General features: G+C 44.2%; 2 protein-coding genes across 3 annotated transcripts; both read right to left on the bottom strand.

The window, feature by feature from the left end:
• Positions 1–589: 589 nt before the first annotated feature.
• Positions 590–5831, bottom strand: SSBP1 (single stranded DNA binding protein 1). Its single transcript, XM_031589806.2, has 6 exons — positions 5704–5831; positions 5117–5180; positions 3652–3792; positions 2918–3005; positions 2000–2088; positions 590–752 (listed from the first exon to the last, which is right to left on the bottom strand). The coding sequence occupies exons 1-6, from the start codon at positions 5725–5727 to the stop codon at positions 709–711; spliced, it is 450 nt and encodes a 149-aa protein (XP_031445666.1). The 5' UTR covers positions 5728–5831; the 3' UTR covers positions 590–708.
• A 161-nt stretch (positions 5832–5992) lies between these two features.
• On the bottom strand, positions 5993–19182 carry WEE2 (WEE2 oocyte meiosis inhibiting kinase). Of its 2 annotated transcripts, none has more exons than XM_031589802.2 (12): positions 19114–19182; positions 18301–18670; positions 15070–15266; positions 14855–14903; positions 11907–12079; positions 11161–11282; positions 10414–10560; positions 9609–9710; positions 9215–9300; positions 8358–8528; positions 8130–8272; positions 5993–7245 (listed from the first exon to the last, which is right to left on the bottom strand). In XM_031589802.2, exons 2-12 carry the CDS (start codon positions 18625–18627, stop codon positions 7089–7091), a joined length of 1674 nt encoding a protein of 557 aa, XP_031445662.1. In that variant the 5' UTR covers positions 18628–18670; positions 19114–19182; the 3' UTR covers positions 5993–7088. The 2 variants fall into 2 exon arrangements, with proteins under 2 accessions (XP_031445662.1, XP_031445661.1); XM_031589801.2 differs by having other exon boundaries at positions 19063–19149.
• Between the last annotated feature and the right edge of the window lie 1621 nt (positions 19183–20803).

The following is a 20803-nucleotide window of genomic DNA, read 5'->3' as shown; positions in this document are numbered from 1 at the left end:
GCTCCTCCCGGTGGCAAATAGTAGACATAGCACCATAACAAGGTACTGCAGTGAGAATGTCGATGCCATCTTAGGGTCACAAAATGTCCAAAGCTGTAATACTGAAAACACGAGCACATGACCAAAGCAGGGTTTAGTGAAAGACAACAGCTAATTTGATCAAATGCTATAGTCAGCAGAGGGCCAGAGTCAAACATACTGATGGCTTTCTGTGATTCTATGATCCATGACAGAAACTCAAAGCTGAGCACCACTTGAGGCCAATGACTCTGTTTTAAACTTACTGTCTGATTTACCTAGTTGAGAAAAATAGAGAATTACACTTACAGAGCAGAGAAGGGATGTTAATGGTGGGAGGTAAGTTGTTCAGTCCCATGTGACAGAAGAGAGGTTAAGAGAGGCAGTCAATGATAAAAGGTTTGAAAGCAACTGAAGCTTCAAAGAGATGACATCCACTTTTATATTTATTCACTCACCAAGAATATAGTTTACTAGGGTTGCCCTTCTCCTTAAGAAAAAAAGTCTACACAGTGATGAAGAAAAAGCACACGGGAAAACTAAACAACAAAACATACACAATCACCCCATGTGGGTATCAAACATTTTATTTGTTTTTTAAAGAAACTACAGCAATATACATGATTACAGAATTATGAAGCACTGTGAAGCACAAGGAATGAAATGGCCTCGGTCCAAGCGCTAATGATCTCATACCTTTTCTTTGATATTATCACTCAGAAAAATTACGTTATCTGAAAAGAAATAAAGAGAATTTAATCTTCAGGATTGTTTTGCAATGTTGCATGCCTGCACAATCACAAAGATAATCTATTTATGTTAAAATAAGCTGCAAAGACATGAACATCTCACAGAATAAAACTGGCTGATATGAGGCTCCAGCTTTATCTCTCCAAAAAGATGACAATTCAAGATGACTAAATATGCTACAAAACAAATGGATTAACTTGATGAAAATCTGTATGAAGATAATAAAAGCATTTAAAAATAGCATTTCAATTCTTTGACTGATCTCTATCAGCTACAGCTTATTTCCATTTTTTTCATTTTCAGTAAGCACTACCATGCCAGCAGCTCATGGGGTTATAAGAAACTAGTATTTCGTCAGGGTTCAGTAGCTTCTGAAACCTCTTGAGACTGAGGATACTGAACATTACCAAGAAACCAATAGGATAAACACTAATTAAAATAACAACAAAAATGATTTGCTTCTCCCGTTGAGCTATTTATAAGTAGCAACCTGTAGCACTGCTAGCTGGAACTGCTTGTGTGAAAGTTTGATTGCTATTGTTTTTAAGGAGGCTGCACTGTAGAAACATCCATTATTTCTCATCATCTGGCTTCATTTTTTTTTTCTTAGCTACAGTTACACAAGTGTTTCCTTTACTACCCAATTATTTCAGCCCTCCTTCAAAAGCCACAAGACAGTAGCTCCACCTATAGAAAAGATGCAGGACCCAAATATCCTTGGTTATCCTCAGGTTATTTTAAGGCTTAAGAAGAGGTTCAGTTCCCCAGTTCCCTTCTTCACTGCTTCTACTCAAGGGACAACTCTAGTTCCTACCCAAACATCTTTCACAAGATGTATGAGATCCTTAAAGTTGGTGAAGCCTCCAATCTTGAAAGAAAAAATCCTTGCCGAGCCTGAGAGAAAGCTACTAAAACTCTACTTTGGCTAGAAAAAGAATCTAGCTGACTTGCAGTACTTCATGCCAATATCCTTGAAACTCATAAATCTGCCTGCACCACTAACTGGAATGTGTAAGCAAGCTATGCAATAGTCTGCAACTATTGCTCTCATTTTCTGTCCCTCCACATGCAGTGCCAGGGGACATCTAGTGGTACAGTCCAGAAACTGCAAAAAGCCTCTTCATTCTCTCAGAATCCTCAACCATGGATCCTCAAGCCAAGCTCTATTTCTCAATGGAAAGGGGGTGGAGAACCTTAAAGAGGCAAAGTGGAACAGCGTGTTGTTCCTTACCTGCAATAATGGTTGTCGCCTGCCGCCTCACGTTGTTTTTATCTGTATATTCACCATAGTCTAGTTTCCCTTCAACATAGAGCCGAGAACTGAAAAGTCAAGAATTTGGTTCCAGTCAAAGAACTGCATCTATTTCCTCCTTTATATTTGATTCTGAACCCGCAGACTTTTGCCTCACTTGTGTGTATCACATTTGCTAAGTTACTTGAAGGCACTTCTATCTTAGTACAGCTCCCAGTCACCAAAAGTGGTCAAGAAGGTAAGCAGCATTCTGACTTGCATCAGAAATAGTGTGGTCAGTGGGACAAGGGAACTCATTGTCCCTCTGAACTCAGCACTGGTAAGACTGCACCTTGAGTATGTGCTCAGTTTGGGGTCGCTCACTACAAGAAAGATATTGAGTTGCTCGAGTGGGTGCAGAGAAGAGCAATAGTGCTGGTGAAAAAAATAGAGAACAAGAATTATGAGGAACGGCTGAATAAACCATGGCTGATTAGTCTGGAGAACAGGAGACTGAGGGGAGACTTCACCAGTCTAAAGCTACCTGAAAGGAGGCTGTAGCAAAGTGTGTTTCAGTCTCTTTTGTCAGATGACAACTGACAGAAGATACAGAAATGGCCTCAAGTTGCACTCTGGAGATTTAGATAAGACACTGGTACAAATTTGTTCATAGAAACGGTGCTTAGGCACTGGATAGGCTGCCCAAAGTGGTGGTAGAGTCTCTACCCCTGGAGCTGTTTAAGAGACATGTGGATATGGCACTTGAAAACATGGTTTAGTGGTGGACTTGGTAGTGTTACATGGTGGATGGACTTGATAATCTTATTGGTCATTTCTAACCTAAACGTTACCATGATTCTATGAATTGTTACATCAATTGATTATTAAAGCATTAAGTCCTCAACTCCATTCACTTACCCCTTCTTCACATATTGATACGTAACATCCCTGAGGCCTGGTCTGAAGACAGAGATCCTGTGCCATGTTGTCTTCTGACTGATATCACCTAAGGTACATAAAAACAACAAAGCTGGATGCCACATCCTCTTACTGAAGTAAAATTCAGAAATGAGTTTTAACACGCTGGTGTTCTCAAATTATGAAAAGAGATTTAAAAAATGGAAGTATACTATGTGGTACTCAGTGTTCTACCCATGCTTGGACCCACGTCCAAGCATTAATATTGTTCAAAAGCCCAGTTCAAACCAAGATATTGGTTTCCTTGGAAAACAATGCATATAAGACTTCCCCCCACTTCTCCTTACAGACTCCAGATTGTACAAAAGCTAGAGAAAAGGAGACAACTATAAATAAAGACTGATGGAAGAATCAAAGAAGATGTATTCATTCTTTTTTCCCCCTCACGGGATGCAAGTAAGAGTATGGAACTGCTATACTTCTAGCAACCCCAACAAGAAATAAATGTTAAGTCAGCACTCCTTCCACTTCTCCAGAGGGGAGTCAAAAAACAAATCCCTATTTGGTACACGCTGTTGAGGATTTAGGCAGGGATGTACAAGCTACCTCAAAGTATGTTCCCTGCACCTCAGAGACATACAGAGCAGCCTGAAGACAAAGCATAATGCTACTGAACGTGCAAAACTTCAGAACACAGCAGCAGCAACCTGCTGCAACTTTTGTTGCAGACTCACCTGTCTGTGCTACCTCATTTTCCCCTGTCCGCCACATCTCATTGGTTGCAAGAGAAAATATGGTAACAGGATTTTTTCCATCCACTTGCCTCATGATAGGGTCCTGTCCAACCCGACCAAGTAACTGAACACGATTCATGGCTGAAACACAAGACAGTAAACACAAGGTGAGATGCGCTAAGCAGTATGGGGCAAACCAATGCAGAATCAGTAATTTTCTCCCCTTCAATAATACGAGGAGAATAATGAATCCAATGAGGTTTGTAGAGGTAAGTTATGATCCTTCTGACCACAGCAAGTCTTAAATCAATCAAAAGCTTTTATCGAGGGCCAGAATAGTTACTTCCCACACCTTCTGACCATTCTTCAGTATTTATAACTGGGCTAATCAGGTCCCACAGCAGTTACTGTTGTATTACTGTTATCACTGCTAAGTAACTTCATTTAGAAAGCTGAAGGTTCTTTATTTTCTCCTGGCTTTTGTAATCTTTTTCACAGAACAGCTTAGTTGGAAGGGACCTTAAAGTCCACTCAGCCCTATCTCCCTACCATGGGCAGGGTTTCCCTTTCCCTCCTATCAGCTTGGGTTGCCCAGGGCCCCATCCAACCTGGCCTTGAGTGCCTCCAGGAATGGAGCACTCTGTGCAGCTGTGCCAGTGCCTCACCACTCTGAGTAAAGAATTTCTTCCTAACATCTAGATTTCCTCTCTTTTACTTTACAGCCACTCCCCCCTATCCTATCACTATCTGGCCATGTAAAAAGCCAGTCCTCCTCTTTATAAGCTTCTTTCCAAGTACTGGAAGGAAACATCTATAGGTCATTTAAGAATATTTAGCATTTATTTTAAAACACTTTAGCTTTATAGTTTAAAAGTCATAGCAGTTCACTGTCCTACTTTATAATTAAAACAATGCCTTCAAAACAACGTTCCGTTATTACATCACATCCTCTGATTTGACGTCACCAATTTTACCAGATGTATCAGCAATAGATAGACAATTTATTCTTGATGAAGGCAAGCTGGAAGAGGTGGAGGAGAACTACTATTACACTAGGAGCACGTGAACTGAATGGAGGAGTCAAACATACACCTGGTGCAGTAACAGCAGCAGCCAAACAAACATCCCAGGCACATGGAAGTCTGAGCAACAGGAGCATGACACTCCTAGAGGCAGCTAAGAAAAAAAAAACACAAGAGGATGCTTGATTCACTAATAAAGCAAGACCACCTTCCTGCTTCAGGTGGTCAGGTCTTCCAGGCTTCCTCCTTTAAGGGCTGCTTGACGTGACCAAGACATGAAGCTCCTGTGGAGTTTGTTTGAAACAATATTCTTAGTTTCTGCAGTCAGCGACTATCGTTTGTATCTGTTCCCCCCCAGCACACTTCAGCCATTCTAAAGCCAGGATGAAAACACAAAGAGTAACAGCTAAGCATCACCTCAGGCACACACAGGAGCTACTTACATCGTTCCAGTACCAACGAGCCAACTGTATCCCCAGACTCATGTCTCACCAACTGGCGGAACACCTGAAGAACAGACAGAAGTTAGTTTCCAGGACACAAACATGAGCACCACTCACACCATGTGCTTTTACTGCTTGTTTGCTGAGCACCAACTGGGGTTCCAGCAGCTTGCAAGGGCACCGGGAGAGCTCAGATCCACTCTGTGTGAGACACGGGCTGCCCAGAGAAGCTGTGATGCCCCAATCCCTGGAGACACTCGGGGGCGGATGAGCCCCGGGTTGCCCGAGCTGCTGGGTGGCAGCCCTGCAGACGGCAGGGGCTGGGTGGGCTTTGAGCTCCCCTCCAGCCTCAGCCATTCTGTGAATCTACGATAAACGAAGCCAACCAGATTATTCATAGCCTACTAAGTTAAACAGCTGCCAAGGAGAAAGGTTTACCTACAGCAATCATTTCGGGGGGACGCGCCGTAACCACCGCATTTCTGCAGCGCGCACTTGGGAACCCCACCTCCTCCCAGCAGGGCCCGGGCCCTGGGGCGAGCGAGAGCCCCGGGAGCCGCCACCCCATCCCGCCCCGCACGCCCTACCTGCCAGGCCGGCCGCCGCCACATGCCGCCGCCGCGCAGGGAGAAGCCCCGGCTGAGCTGCCCCAGCCCAGCGGACACACGAGCCCGCCCGGAAGCGGAAAGGAGAGGCTGCGTTTCGTAAAGCGGGTCCGGCGGAAACACGACCGTCCCCGGGTAGGTGGCAGCGGGGATGGCGAGGGGAGGGCATGGCGGGGGTAGGCAGCGGCTGTACCAGCGCTCCTGGGGGGAGTGGAGGGGCGGGAGGAGGAAGGAGAGGGAAGGAAGGCACAGAAAACAAAGTACAGCAAAAGCAAGCGTTAAAATCTTTATTGACACCTTTTGCTTTTAAAGGGATAAGGTTTAATAATTTAAAAACAGTACTCTCAAACACTTGAGCGCAAACTCTACTTGAGTAGAACTCCCAGTAACCAAGGCAGCAGCATTATGCTCTCCCTCATAGCAGGACACCATTCGTATCTGGCTTTCTGCTAGACACACGCAACCAACGAGTATCCAGGACATGACATTCAGCAGGGGGATGAGACTGTCTTAAAAATATTCACTTTAAATAAATAGGCAACTCTGAAAAAAAAAAAACACTACCAAAGCTTAGGTGTTTTCTAGCTTCCCTCACCATTCTTAAAAGCCAATTTTTCAGGAGTTGTTCCATGAGCAAGATCCAAGAAGTTTCCATTTCCCATAGGCACTCAGAGCCACCTACCTGCATACTGAAGGTACAACCCCCACTTGGTGCCAAGTCCTCTCCTATCAGCACAAGCCAGGCTTCAGAGTCTGGCCTGCAAAAGCTCAGCCACTTCAGCTCTGTGATTGTGCTTATTTCTCAAAGATAAGGGAGGGAAAACTTTCAGCTCAATCAGTGAGGCCCCCTTAACTAAAAGCAGTCTACTCTTTGCTCCCTCAATGAAATACCACTCCAGATGCATCAAGTCTACCAGGACTGCTGTGTAACAGGTCTGCCTCCAAACACAGTTAACACTATACCATTATTTCAACTGCCTCGCTGCTAAGGACCAGCAGGACATGCTGCCTTCCTTCTAAAGATATACAGGAGGTCAGTGGTAAGAACATAAAGATCAGTGTCCATCTAAACAAAGGGAAGTAGAAGAGATGCCATCCTTTTCCTTCTGTGGCAGAATTATTCTTAGTCTGGAACAAGACCAGTTACACAGTTACAGTTAAGAAGACATCAGTACTGAGGAAAAGACTGTTAAATCACATCTTACGCTTGAGAGCTAATCATTCTTCCCTTTCCTCAGTCGATATCTCACCACAGTTAATGAGGAAACAAAAAAAATTACAAGGAGAGCTAGCATGGGGCACTGGTCTGTGCAGAGCCTGTGCTCTCAGTGTCATTCAACAGCAAGAGCCTTTCAAATAACAGAAGTTCAGTAACCCACAGTAAAGCTAAACGAGCGACAACTCTTCCCTCCCACCAGGCGCTTGTTGTTCTTCTTTGGAGAGGTCTCAGACTCCTGTAAGTTGGCATTTCCCAAGGGCTGGTCCTTCAAGAGGGTCTGGGCAAGGCGAGCTGCTTTTAGTTCCCTGCAAGGGAAGAGATGGAAGAGAAGGGAAGTAAGCTATACCATGCATGAATGCCCGTCAGCTGTCAGAGGCTGTGAACAGCCATGCATAGGAGAGTTACCACAGTACTGCTGAGTATTGACTTTACCAGCATTGATTTGGAAAATTAGAAGTTTCTTTATGATTACCCCTGCAGACTGGATCAACTGATTACTTATGTAATCAGCACGTGAGATCAGCAAAAAGCACCCAGACCAGCACTGTTATGAAGTGCTGCTAGGTAGGTTGTCTTCTCCACATTGCTTCAGGTATTTTTATTGGTGGAACTGAGTTGAAGTCAGTGCCATTCCATGCACCAGATACCTAATAAAGGTATGTTTTTTCTCCATTGCCTTCCTTCCCTGATTCTTGCTGCTCTCCCAGAGCACGTGTTCTTCTTTCTACTCTGTAAACCTATCCCCAGCTGAATACTGCAACAAGACAGAAGGTACAACTATGCCAGCACCTCAAAACATCACTGCCAGCAGCAGTGAGAGAGCATGGGGAGAGGTAACCACCTCTGTAATCACCTGGTTGTTCTCCTTCCCTTCCATGCTGAACCACTATCTCAGCTCTGTATTGGTTTATCTGCCTGTATATTGTACCAGCATGGGCCATCATCTGTGACTGCAGTAGGTGTGCAAGTCCACTGCTCTAATTTAGCCAGAATCTGAAAGCCAGGTATGAACTACAGCTGCATTGACACTATAAGTGTCTCGCTACAGCCCTGCCACCTTATAGATCCAGGCAGTGTAGCCCTGGGTATTTCTGCTGCTGGACCTCCCTGCATTCAAGCTTGGTCATCAGCACTTGCTCAGCTAATCAAATCTGTCTTTTTCCCCCCAGCAGCCTCACACAAGCCCTACCTTTCCAGCATGGCAGTCTTACACTTCTCCACATTTAGCTGCTTCTGGAGCTGCACAGCTTTTCCAAGTGAAGGACGGAGGATTGGGTGCTTAGTAAGAGCTGTGGCAGATGGTCTTTCCATTGGGTCAGGATGGATCATGAGCTAGAAGGCAAAAGTCCATGTTTACAACTCTTCCTGTCACATGCCAACTGGAAAAATCTCCTTCCTGTTAAGGCTACTGCCTCACCTTGAGGAGTTCAATAAAACCATTGGGAAGCTTCTGAGGGATTGATGGGATATTGCCCTTGCGGATGTGGTGCCACATGGCCCCATTGTGAGGCAGTGGTCCTGCACCTGCTGCCAGAGCTATTGTGAGTGCCAGGGCAAAGATGTCTGCCTTTGGCAAATGGAAGTATTGCTGCAGAGAGAAGAACAGTTACACAGAGAATGTTACATTGAACAGAGGCGTGTTGGGATACCAGCTCAAAAAGCAGCAGCTGAACAAATACACGATACAGCCTTCACCACCCCTAAGTTAGGGTTGTCCTCCTGTCTCTTGAATACCTGAGCTGATCAACACATCTAAGCTGGTTATTACAAAGGGATTTCCTTTTTGTTCACAGGCCACAGTGGCAGACCTAATGCATCTTTCAGAAGAGGACATAATTCCCCCAGCAGTGCCTCCCACCTCTCCACACTGCCTGATGAGTGTTTGGTGTACAGAGCATCTCTGTGGGTGCAAACATTCATCAGTAGTCACATCCAGCAGGTTCACATCAACTGGATATGTAACATGAAATGGACTGTATAAGTTTGTCCAACTTATCCCTAGAAGCTAAAAATAGTTGCAATAATCTCAACTTGCTTCTGAAGCATGTTAGAGCAATATAAAGTATGTTAGGACAGCACCTAACACTAGGGCAGAATGTTAGGACAACGCTGTTTTTTCCAATTAAGTTAATTACCAATTTCACAGCCAGACCTAATGCAGGAGAAAAGCAGATAAGTCATTATTCTGGCATGTCCTTTGCCTTAATTACTGTTGATCTCTCTCTGCTTGCTCACTACCCTTGTTCACCAAGCCAACCCATCAACAACTGTTACCTCCTGCAAAATTTCATTGGCCAAAAACCGTCTGTCTCCTTCCTCCACTTGAGGGTTTGCTATTGATGTCACATGGCCAAGATCACCTAAAAAGCAAGCAAACAAAAAAGAATGACTAAGAACAAGCTGAAGTAGATCAATAAAATTCTATTTTCCAGAAGGTACCAACAGAGCTAACAGAAGCAGCAAAAGAATGGAAGCCTGCTTCTAAATAAATCGGGACATGGAAAACAAGCTTGTCACTTTAGAGGAATTAACTCTGGTAAGTACAAGAGTTATTTAGGATGATGCTGTCAGTTCTGTATAGAAACCCCTTCAGCAACCAAGACAGAACAACATCAAGAAGAAGTGTAACCTTAAAAGTAAGATAGATGCAATGTGAGCTAAAACCTACCAATCTTATACATCACACCAGAAGAGAACTCGTCATCACTGTCACTCTCTTCCTGCCCAGCTTGGCCCTCAACTGCCAGCTTGTGACAGATGAAGATATTACCTGCAAGACAAGTGAAGTTTAGCAGCCATTGGTAGAACAGCCAGACAATTCTATAGTAAATTCATCTGTAAAACTGTGTATGCTTTGCAGACCAAGTTGTGAATATGCTTCCTGCCCAATCAGAAACAGAAAACTGTTACATCTTATGTATAAAATTACCCATTGGAATCACCTTTTCTGTCCCTCCCTCTGCTCCCCCTGGTAGAAACATGATTCCAGCAGGACAAAGCATCCACTATGAGGATCTAACCACATGACTGTGGAGGGAACCCTGCCATGGATATGCCCGTGCTCAGCTGCACAAAGAGAATTTTTTTTCCTGTTTTTCCAGAAATATAATCCCTCCGGGTAGGTACAGAACAAATATTCACTTCTCACTCCAGTTCTCACAAAGATCAAGCATTGTACAACAAAACAGTAGCAAATAAGGAAGTCTTCCTCCTTTAGCAGCCCTACCAGCTCCTCCAGTAGTGGAAACTATTCCCACGAATTCTGAAGATCACAAGACAAGCCAAATGATACCAACTATTGCAGAAAGTTCAGATTTACAGCAGCAGTGGTGGAAAGTTTAGAAATTCACAGGGCACATTCACTTTCCAGGGCAAAATCCTCTTCCCTTTAAAGCACTATAAGAAGACTGCCAGCAGCCACAGAGTATGGAAAGGGCAGTTCTCATAGGATAAAGGAAGAGCACTACACTTACTAGGTTTGATATCCAAGTGCACAAGGCCAGAATTGTGGATGTATTTTAGTCCCATGGAGACTTGTAACAAGATTACTTTCAGCTTTGTTTCAGGGAAATACTGGCCATGCTTTGCATTTTCCAGAAGCACATCTTGGAGACTCCCACCTAGAAGAAAACAGTCAGTCTGAGATCCAAAGACCTCATGGAGCAATGTGTTTAGAGCAAGGAAATTAAGCTCCCAGCAGCAGGTGTGATTAAAGAATGCAACATTTGACAACAAGGAAGATAAGTTATGGCTGTCAGTGTTGATTGGCCTTTTTGTAGGACTAGAAAAATATAATTGCCCCTTTCCCATCATCTTTATTTTCACCACTTCTCCTTTAGTCTCAGCTTTTTAGCCACTAGAAAACATCAGTCCCCATGTTTAACTGGTACCTGCGCCAGATTTACAATTACTATCTAAACAGCCATCACCACTTATCATAGCTCCCAGCTTGAGGTAGCATTGAACTACACACCAGCATTCACAGTTCCTCTTATAGCCAGAAGCATCTTCCCCAGCATTTCTTAACCAAATGTGTCCAGGGCAAATCCAGGTGAGTGTTCTACCCTGCCTGCAGCACAAGTAAAGAGTTCAACCCATTACTTAGTTCCATTCCCCTAAGCTGTTGAGCCCTTTCTCCTACCCAAGATGTTAACATAACATACATTCATCTCAGCTGCACCCTCCCAACATCTCAGTCTTTAATACACCCCAGCCCTTACCATTACAATGTTCATTTTGTATAATCATGTGATCATCTTCTGCCCATGCTGAGTAGTAGCGCACAACGTGGGGGTGGTGTCCAAGGACCGCATGAGCATAAACCTCACGCAATGCCAGCTGCCTAGAGAAGCATGCACAGAAAAAGCATTGGTGACAGGGTGTCAGGGTACCGTGTGGAACCATAAAATGAGTTCTGATTTGCAGCCTGACTTGGAAGAAGGAAAGCAAAGATGTTTTGGACTTGGGGATTTTGGCAGATGGACTGACTCACAGCTGCTGCAGCAAAGCCTTAAAATGGATATTCAAGAATACTTCAAGCTTATCAAGCAGCTGCCTATACAAGTACCACAGAACAAGTCTTCTATTGAAGTGGATAAGGTACTTTCAAAGACATTGCTTCACACATCAGCATGCAGAATAACCTAGGTGGTCAATATGAATGACAGTAGGCTGTGTGGAAGGCCAATACCACAAGTAAATTGTTTAATAGTTGTTTTAAAGACAGACTGGCTGCATGGGGATTCTGGGTTAGCTGCCATATCACTTTATAATGCACATGTCTTCTCCTCTTAGACATTTGTATTTATTTGCCCTAAAATGGTATCTTTCTTCACCCTCCCACCTTTTATTTAAACAGCAGCCAGTTTTTGCTCCCACTGCTCTTCAGATACCTTTACATTCACACTCCCTCCTTCCCAATCACACCTCCCAAGAACATGTCCATCATTTCAGCTAGCACACTCACTCATCCGAGGATCCTGCCAGAGGCCTCTTGGAACGTTTGATGGCATAAACACATCCGTCAAGGCGCTTGATGCATTTGTAGACAGAACCAAATTCCCCTACACCAATCCTCTCCAGTTCCAGGAATTCCTTCTGGTAGCGGGAAACCATATTGCTGTCTTTCAGAGGACACCTCTAGAAGGTCATAAGTACAGCAGAGATGGCAGTATGAGTTGGAAGACTCAGATACATGTCATGTTTTTAGAGTTGTGAATCATTCATCCATACACAATACCCATTTTGCTCCCTTTCCCATCCTGAGCTCTCTCTATATGCATGCAAGCCTTTCAACTGCTATCTTCCACTTCAAGAGTTTTGTAATCCTTCTGGACACCTAACAAAGGCTACCTTGGTCCAGCTCAGTCAAGATGTATTTATTCTAATCATAGGGTTAGAAACTGCAGCTAAGGACTAAAGAAACAGATTAGTTGGCTGTATGATCTTGGATTACTACCATCACATCCCTTCTCTTGGCAGCTCTGTCCGGTTCCTACATCCACAACAGATGGAGTCAAACAGGAAAGAACTGCAGAAAGAGTATTTGCCTTTTGCTCAGCTACTGCAGACTTGAGAAGGTTTGTTACCAGACTTGATACATGGAAGTCCAGCACTTCTGAATCTATCACTCATGTTCTGAGCTTGGGTTTAAATGAGAGCTATTGACTATTTGGAGCTAAGGAGAAATTGGTGCTACCCCAGCTACATAAAACCTTCTTTATGCTGGCATTCAAAGTTGCCTACAGCAAGGACATTCTGCACCAGCTGAGGCTCTCATTGGGTTTGAAGCAACAGCTGTTGACTAACTGTACTTCAGCAGGTCTGAGTGTTTGTATTCCCAGCTATTTCCTCACCAAGAGCCACTTCTCTACCAAGGGATAAAAGCCTGCAGAGCAGCTGGAACATTATTGTTACAGTAACAGTCAGCAGAGAAATAGAAGATGCAGATACTGCTTGTAGAGTGATGTCTATCAGCAGGAGAGATAAGAAAAACTAGTGGCACATGAAAAGAACAAGAGACTGGACTACATAATTTCCCTCTACCCCTCTACATCCCTTACAGGTAACAAGGACTTATGTTGCACATTACTTTCCACAAAAACCACTGCTGTGATTCCTGCTAGACTGCAACATGACCTTAAAGGGAGGATTTGGTTCCCCAGCCAGGACGATGTAGCCCATGTGAAATAGCAGCTCTTCACAACAGGCCAAGTTTTGTAAGGCGGCTATACATTAGCTCAGGAAATAAATATAGCTTCTAGTACACAGTTGTTTCATTTATGGTTAAAATGAACGCAGGAATAACATTTCAGTAAGACAAAATTGAGGCTTTCTTCCAAAGAAACAGTCCCAAATGCCACGTGTTAGAGAAGCTGTGTATTACACCTGCTATGGGTTTTCTGCAATACCAGTTTTCTCAACTAGAGGGTATCATTATTCTTCGAGTGAGCCTAGGTATTTCACAGTTACAGTGAACAAAACACACAAGAAATACCTGGTTAAAAGTGCTGCTCAGGAAAACTGAGATTTTTACCTCACCTGAATACAGATTTGATTTGGACTTGACTTCCTTTCCAGAAGCCAACAAGGATGAGAAGTGGAGAAGTAAGGATAGCAGGACCCAGCTCTTCCAGCAGGCCAGGGGCACACTCAATCTTGCTCCTTGCCCCATGTAGCCAGCCAGCACATCCTGACAGATTTTTCAGCAGATTTTGGTTTCATGCTTTAAGACTGTGTCTGCTGGCCCATGTGTACAGGAAATATATAGTGAAGTCTTCAAAAATACACAGACAGCCCAGCTGAATAAGAAAGCCCTCGGTGGGGTAGGTGAGAAGCCCAAATACTTTTTCACACCTCTCCTGACCACCCCAAAGACCAGCCACAGGAGGAGAGCAAAGGACATGAGCCAGGAGATGCTTAACTAGGGTATGCCAAGCTCATTTTCCAGCATCACCAAAGCTTCAGTGGAGAGCCAAAGTAACACTTAATCAGAGCTGGCCTCATTACAGCTAAATTCATGCACTTGTTAGAGTGGGATTTTCAGCTGATCAAAGTTTGCTATATCTAGTTTGATAAACAAAGATATGAGGCCATGAATCTAGGTAGCTCTGCATTTACTGATACTATCACTTAAGTCACAGTGGGAGCCAGGCTCTCCTCAGATCTGCTGGTCTCACAGCAGAATCCGTTCTTCGCACCTCAGCTTTCTTACAAAACTGAAGTGCAAGGTGGTCAAGTTTGCTAACTAGAATGAAACACTGCTTTTGGTATACTAAAGTTAGAAGTACCTTCTTGACTTATCTGACAAGACTGACAGCAAAAATACATTTATCTGCTGAGGGACATTCAGGAATTTGCTGCCCTGTTTCAGGAGTTTGCCATTGCAACTACTGCAATTGAAGTTCAGCCTTCAATACTCATCCACATCAGAATCATTCAGATCTTCTCATGGTACAGGTCTATCTATTATTTGCAATGTGGAAACTATATTATTCCCATCCAATGATGTTCAGTACACTGATGCATAGCTACAGCAATACACCTGCTCCTTCAAACCACACAGGTACAGTCACTATTTAGAGCAATTCAATAATATAGGAATACAGCAATTACTCCCTCCACCCCAAGGAGCCCAAACCATTACATGACTTACTGACCAAAATGAATGAGTTTTAAAATTACTTGTATAAGTTTCAGATCTGCTTTGGCACAAGTTTCCTTGAGGAATCATTTCCAAGTTTGCTATTTCAAATGTTAACATCAGACATTTAGCTCAGAATTATTCTATTACAGGTACCCATCCTCTGTCACACAGTAATTTAAACCCCAGTTGTTCAGTAAGTTTCACCAAGCACTAAGACTTGGTAAGCATCTTATGATCATATTGAGGGGGGATTATGCAGAGGCACTCACCTTGGTAGGTAGCTCCTGTTTTACCTGGCCTCTTAGATCAGGATTCCTTCTGGAACAGAAATTCAGGAAAGTCTATATGTATCACTGAGTATGTATTACTGAAATGGGTAATTCATTATTAGCAAATAAGCCTGGGTACTAAAAATGTATCCTTCATTACTAGTCTTGTTGAAACTAAGTCCTTCCCACCTGTTATTTAAGAGCAGTTCACTTACATCTCTCTGGCTTTCCGCTTGCCATTAGGAAGAAAGAGCATTTGTCTGTATGACTCTGGTGTAAAGGGATTAATGTTGACAAGAGAAGCTTGAGTAGAGTCATCCAAGTCAGCACCAGGAGTAAACCTCAGATGCCTGAAGCCTTTGGATGGGACCTTTGCCCCAGGTGAAGGAAAAGCTGTCTTTGATAACAGGGTCTATATTGAGGGAAGAAAGAGCAGTAGATGAGCCAGCAAGATATTTTTGTTGCCACAAAGTCAGAATAAAATCAGTGCTGTCCTGCAAATCAAAGGAAACTGATCCCTTTCTCAGAGTAGTTAAATCACTAAAACCCTAAACATCAAGTCCTAGACTTTCTTCTCCTTCCATAAAGTGTTGACTTCTTCACTAAGCCTTTTCAGACCATTTGCTGCAATCTAGGCTGCAAAGCCATTTCTGCAAGCTCAAAAGGAACCAACCATTCACCTTCTCCACCTACAGAGCCACAGAAATTGCACCATAGTTGCATTAAGACAAGACCCAGTTCTGTCAAGCCTGGACTGTTGCATCAGTTTGGTCAGGACAGGTTTGTCAGGAAAGTGAGATGGGGCACCACCCAAGTTCCCTTCCAGTTCCCCAGTGGTAAGCAGTATCACTATGGGGAAGTTACTAGAAATATTTAGGTATGGCTGCTGGCAAGGTGGCCAGAAAACTGTTTCCCTTGAGGAGAGAAACTCCAATTTCAGAACTTATGGATTTTAATTTACCTTTCTGCAAAAGATGGGCAACTAGGTTTCAGTCTCCATACCTAAAACCTTAGCTTAAGAGAAGCACCCAGCCTTGATCCAGGAATGGAAAGGTCTACTTTATTTTCACAATGATGTGACCCCTTTATAACCACCAACTTTTTTGACGTAAGTCATGATTCAATTTGGTTTTAACTTGTTTCTAAAGGGGCTCTTATTATATCTCTTCCTCCTAGATAAAATGCTCTTAAAAACAGTCTTTTAACCAAGAACACTCCACCATGAAGATCAAGATACATTTTTTGGTCCTACAGAATTGTTTCATGAGCGAAGACATGGCTCCAGATCATAACTGGAACTCCTTCCCCCCCTTCCCCGGTGTTTGACTAAAAAAAAAAAAACTTCACACAATAGAGTGCATCCACCTACTAATGTGGCACTCAGGGATATGGTTACTTCTGGGACATCCCTCTATTTCAACACCATATTGACAAGCATAGCCACTAAGTTACTGTAACCCTGAAGTTCCTCTCAATCACTTTCTCAAGGTCCAACCTATACATCCATGCTCTTGTTGGAAAAGCTCTGCATATGGATGCATTAAAAGCAGTATATGGCCAAGTACCACTTACCCAGCAACCTGAAGCTCTGTAGGCTTGTGGCTATGTTCTAGTTTAGACACAAATCGAGAAGGGAATATAAAATACCATTGCAGCCTGCTGTTGCCTGCATGCAGTTACCAACTGCTCTACTAGGGCTCTATTTCAGTATCAGACAGACTTGTCTCCAATAGCATCATCCAGTAGCTGCTAACATTCACTGTAAAACAAGGCAGCTACCATAATTAGCTGTAGCAGTTTTGAGGACAGAGTAAGTTCATAAAATGTAATTGTCTGCCTACTCTGCCATGCAGTCTACCTAGGGCCTCAGCACTTCTCTGTGTGCAGATGTGGCTCTGCTCTTACTCTTTCTTTCAAACATCCCATGATCAATACTGCCAGCCACCCCTGCATGCAGATTTAGGCCCTTTAGAGCCTGTCTTTTGCAGTATACTGAGAAACAAAGGCATTTCTCTCAGAACACAAACAAGTGAAACCTGCTGATTTGGTGCAATTGCTGTTAAGTGGCTACAAGCATGTCTTAAAGCATCCAGCCAGCAGTGGTGCTGAATGCAGGAGCACACGCTGAAAGCACCCAGCATTACATCTGGTCTGGAAGGCAATGCAAGGCCTCTCACCTATTTTAATGTGAGGTTCAGGAAGATTTCTTAAAGGACCACTGCAGGAAATTGTTGGAGCAAGGCCCTTCAGAGTCACTTCTCTCTTAAAAGAGGCGAGCAGTGCTCTGGCCCTATATGGCCCCATAGTCAGTCACATGTGGTCTTAGGGCCAGACTTCTACCCACATAATCAGGTTTCTAGAGGGAGACAAACCAAAATCCTTAGGTGGCTAGGAGTTAAACTGTAGCTCAGAAGTAGTAAAGGGACTGATCATGTGTGGTACTTCAGAAAGAGCAATCTGACTATCAGAGTAGGAGCACTGTAAGGCCTGTAAGAGCTACATGGCATTGCTAATCTTGAATGCTAGAAGCCAGTGCACACAACAGAAATAATCTAAGAACACAAAGTGGCTGTGATTCGACACTCATTCTTACAGAAGACTGCATCAGTTGCATTCTATTTCATACAAGAAGTTTCAAAGAAAATAGGAGGCTGAGGACATTCTCTCAAGAGGCCAGACCTGTAGGTAAATTACACATGAGAAGAGTGGTACAGAGGAAGACAGGTAGATCTTCCTTTCACAAGCACATGGTGATTTTTGTTACCCTGTGAACAAAGCTCTGCCTTCCCCAGATTCCCTGGGCAGCTGAGTTCCATGCACATAGAAGCAGCATCAATGATCAACAAGCTGATGGGAAAGGTTCCAGCTCCACCAGACAGATTACACCCCAGCAGCAGCATCATTTCCAACTATCTCATCAAAAGAAAACCCACTTGTATCCAAAAATGGGCTGAACAGAACAGACAGTGAGGGCAGCTGCTTGCCTCCAAGTTGCCCCATGTAACTAGCATCTCAAAGATATATTTATCCTTCTGGGAGCACTGTGCACACTGCCTACAGAGATGCTACATGTGTCCAGCCCATTATGCAGAGCAGGAGGGAACCAACAGCCAAGGCAAATGGCTGCTTTTTTTTTTTCCTGTTGTTTTTCTCCTTTTTTAACTCAGGCTGAATCAGTACCAATTAATTAATTCCAACAACAACAACTTGGAAAGTGTCAAGGAACCTGCTCCCACACACAGGTTTCTATTCACACTTAGAAAATAATCAGCTAAGGAGCCTGTGGGCCCAGTTTCTAATGAAAGAGTAGAAGGCCAACAAGGATTTATACAAAAAAAATCTACTTCCCACAGAGCTAGCAGCAGATTTCCCATATTACACATACAGCAGTAGCCCAGTGATGCCACAGCCCCTGCCTGTCCAGACACAGGAATGCACACCGGTACCTTGGGAGTGTGTGGGGTGTCACAGAGCTGCAGCTTCTTCCAAGTGATGTGCAGCGGTGTTTCTGCATTACCACGGGTTCTGCTCACACCTGGAGAGGACTTCAGGTTAGGGCTCATCCAGGATTTAGTCCTGCTCAGGAAAATCTCACTGAGCTTCCTGTGAGGAGTTGCAGGGAAAGGACTGTTCCACTTCTGGAAGTCACAGCTCCTAATTGGGCTGGAACTCAGTGTGTCCTCCTCATTAATGCTTCTGTCTTCACCCTCTTCTCCACAGCTGGAAAAATCCAGCCTCTGAATGAAATCGTTGTTGTTCTCCCAGTCATCCATGTCACCATATGAAATAGAGCTGATAGAGCAGAGCCTGGTCTGCCTGGTGGAGAGAGAAGAGCAGAAGGAGAGAAAGACAGTATTACTTACATAGGCAGCTTAGCTGCCCCTTTCCTCAATTAGACCAACTTAACAGCCTTGCTCCCCGTGCCTATTTCCCTTGCCCTTCATACACAGCAGCACGGAGCACAAAGCTGTCATTTAATTATAATAAAAGAATATCCCCAAATCCCCACATATAACCCTATCCAGCTACTTCTCACATAAACGTAACAGAAGGGCTTTCACTTCATTGGTATAAGTCAGATACAGCTCAAAAGTCACTGCCTTTCCCAGTGAACCTCAAGGGGAACCTCACCCACCGCTTCATCACACAGACTAAACCACCAGACCCCCCCCCCCCCCCAGAACAAGGGGCTGCAGCTCTCCCTTCACCTTTCTCACTCTTAAACTTTTCAACCACAAAATAGTCCTCCTTTTACATACAGCTGTAAAAGCAGAAAGAACCCCCCAAGAAGCCACCAACCACCCTACAACCAGCCCTTCTCCCACCACATTTATAACCACCCCACACCTCAGGACCATCACTAATGGGAAGCAGCTGGAGCTCAGCAGCACCTGTGCAGGGCTGCCTGTGCTGCTGGTTGGGGTTTTGCTATGGACCTGAATGCTGTGCTACAGCTAGCTCTGCACTGAGTCATCCCTTTGCTTCTGCATACTCTTCTCTCCTTCAGCTTTGTGAGGAGGTGATGTTTGCTGACAGCAAGGCTGCTTTGTGTTAATCCCACCAGAGATGGAGCCTCTGTGGGCTTTGCTTACATAAATGCTGGATCTGCCAGGGATGGGTCCAGTGCTTCTTCTTTTTTAGGTCTGAATTTAACTTCCTGCTCTGTGTGTTAGGTTGGGAAGCATTACAGCCTGCACGGGTTGGTTAGCAGCCTAATTTTTAATGTGCTAGACTTTGTGAGGGGGAATACACAGGCCTGCGTGTGGGTTCCATGTGTCATCCCTGGGAGAGGAGGTGATGGCCATGCCAATGGCAATGGCATGTGCAGGTTGTCCACTAACAGCTCAGTGGGTAATGGACAAAGCCTCTGTGTAAAGCTCATCACTTGCCACCTCTGTGTGCCTGCGCTTCGAAGAGGAACCAGAATGAGCTTTAATGAATTGGGAATGAGGTCACAGAAGCCTTTTAGCATCAAGGAGAGCTGCTCGAAGGCCATGCAGAAGTTGGAAGTGATCACAGCCCAGAAGAGATGGGGGTTTGTTAGCATGGGCACGTGCTTCCCAGTGCACGGGTTGAGGAGGGTTCCCACCAGAAAACAAAGGGACACGTCAAGCCGAGGTCAGCCTGCCCTTGGACTTGGCCTGTTAGTCAGAACTGAGGCATTCAGGTCTTTGAAGCTGCCCGCTAAGGCGGTTCATTTGCTGTGAGGAAGACATGCCAGGTGCTCAGTGTTGTACCCACTGCTCTTCACAAACATTTTATTTTTTGCATTTTTGCATTTTGTTATTGCCAGGGCTATGGGAAGCAGTTGCCCCAAGAAGGAATATCAACCTGAGTGTGAGGAAGGCTCATTTCACATCTAACTAAAATCCACTGGTTTTACTTCTTATTTATCCTGGAGGAATGCTCAAAGATACAGAGACCATGTTCCTGGTTCACGTTCTATGGCGTCAAGGTCAAAGAGGGGAGATTTATGTTGGATATAAGGAAGAAGTCTTTTACAGTGAGAGTGGTGAGGCACTGGAACAGGTTGCCTAATGATGTTGTAAATGCTCTGTCCCTGGAGATTTTCAAGGCAAGGCTGAATAAGGCCCTGGGCAACCTGATGTAGCTGTGGTGTCCCTGTTCATTGCAGGGGAATTGGACCAGATGGCCCTTAAAGGTTCCTTCTAACTCTAAGGATTCTATGATTCTGTGATTCTATGATTCTTAGAGCTTCATCAGAGGAAGGATTTTTCCTCCTCACATGGCCACATTCCCTGAGATGGGAATCTGTTAATTTTGGTGAAATACAAAAGCAGAGGGCCTTTGCTTTTAAACTCTGCACTAAGAGAGGGAAGTGAGCTGTCAGCAGCAACACGCAGACAAACATGCCTCAAAGCACAGCTTGGTGCTGCCCATGTGGTGAGAGCAACGTGTGCGGGTATAAGCAGAACTTGGCTTTTCTTT

This window comes from Phasianus colchicus, chromosome 1 (genome assembly GCF_987193195.1).
Source record: "Phasianus colchicus chromosome 1, bPhaCol1.hap1.1, whole genome shotgun sequence".
Lineage (NCBI taxonomy): Eukaryota > Metazoa > Chordata > Aves > Galliformes > Phasianidae > Phasianus > Phasianus colchicus.
The sequence above is the reverse complement of the archived record's forward strand: the minus strand, read 5'-3'. Positions and strand labels throughout refer to the sequence as shown.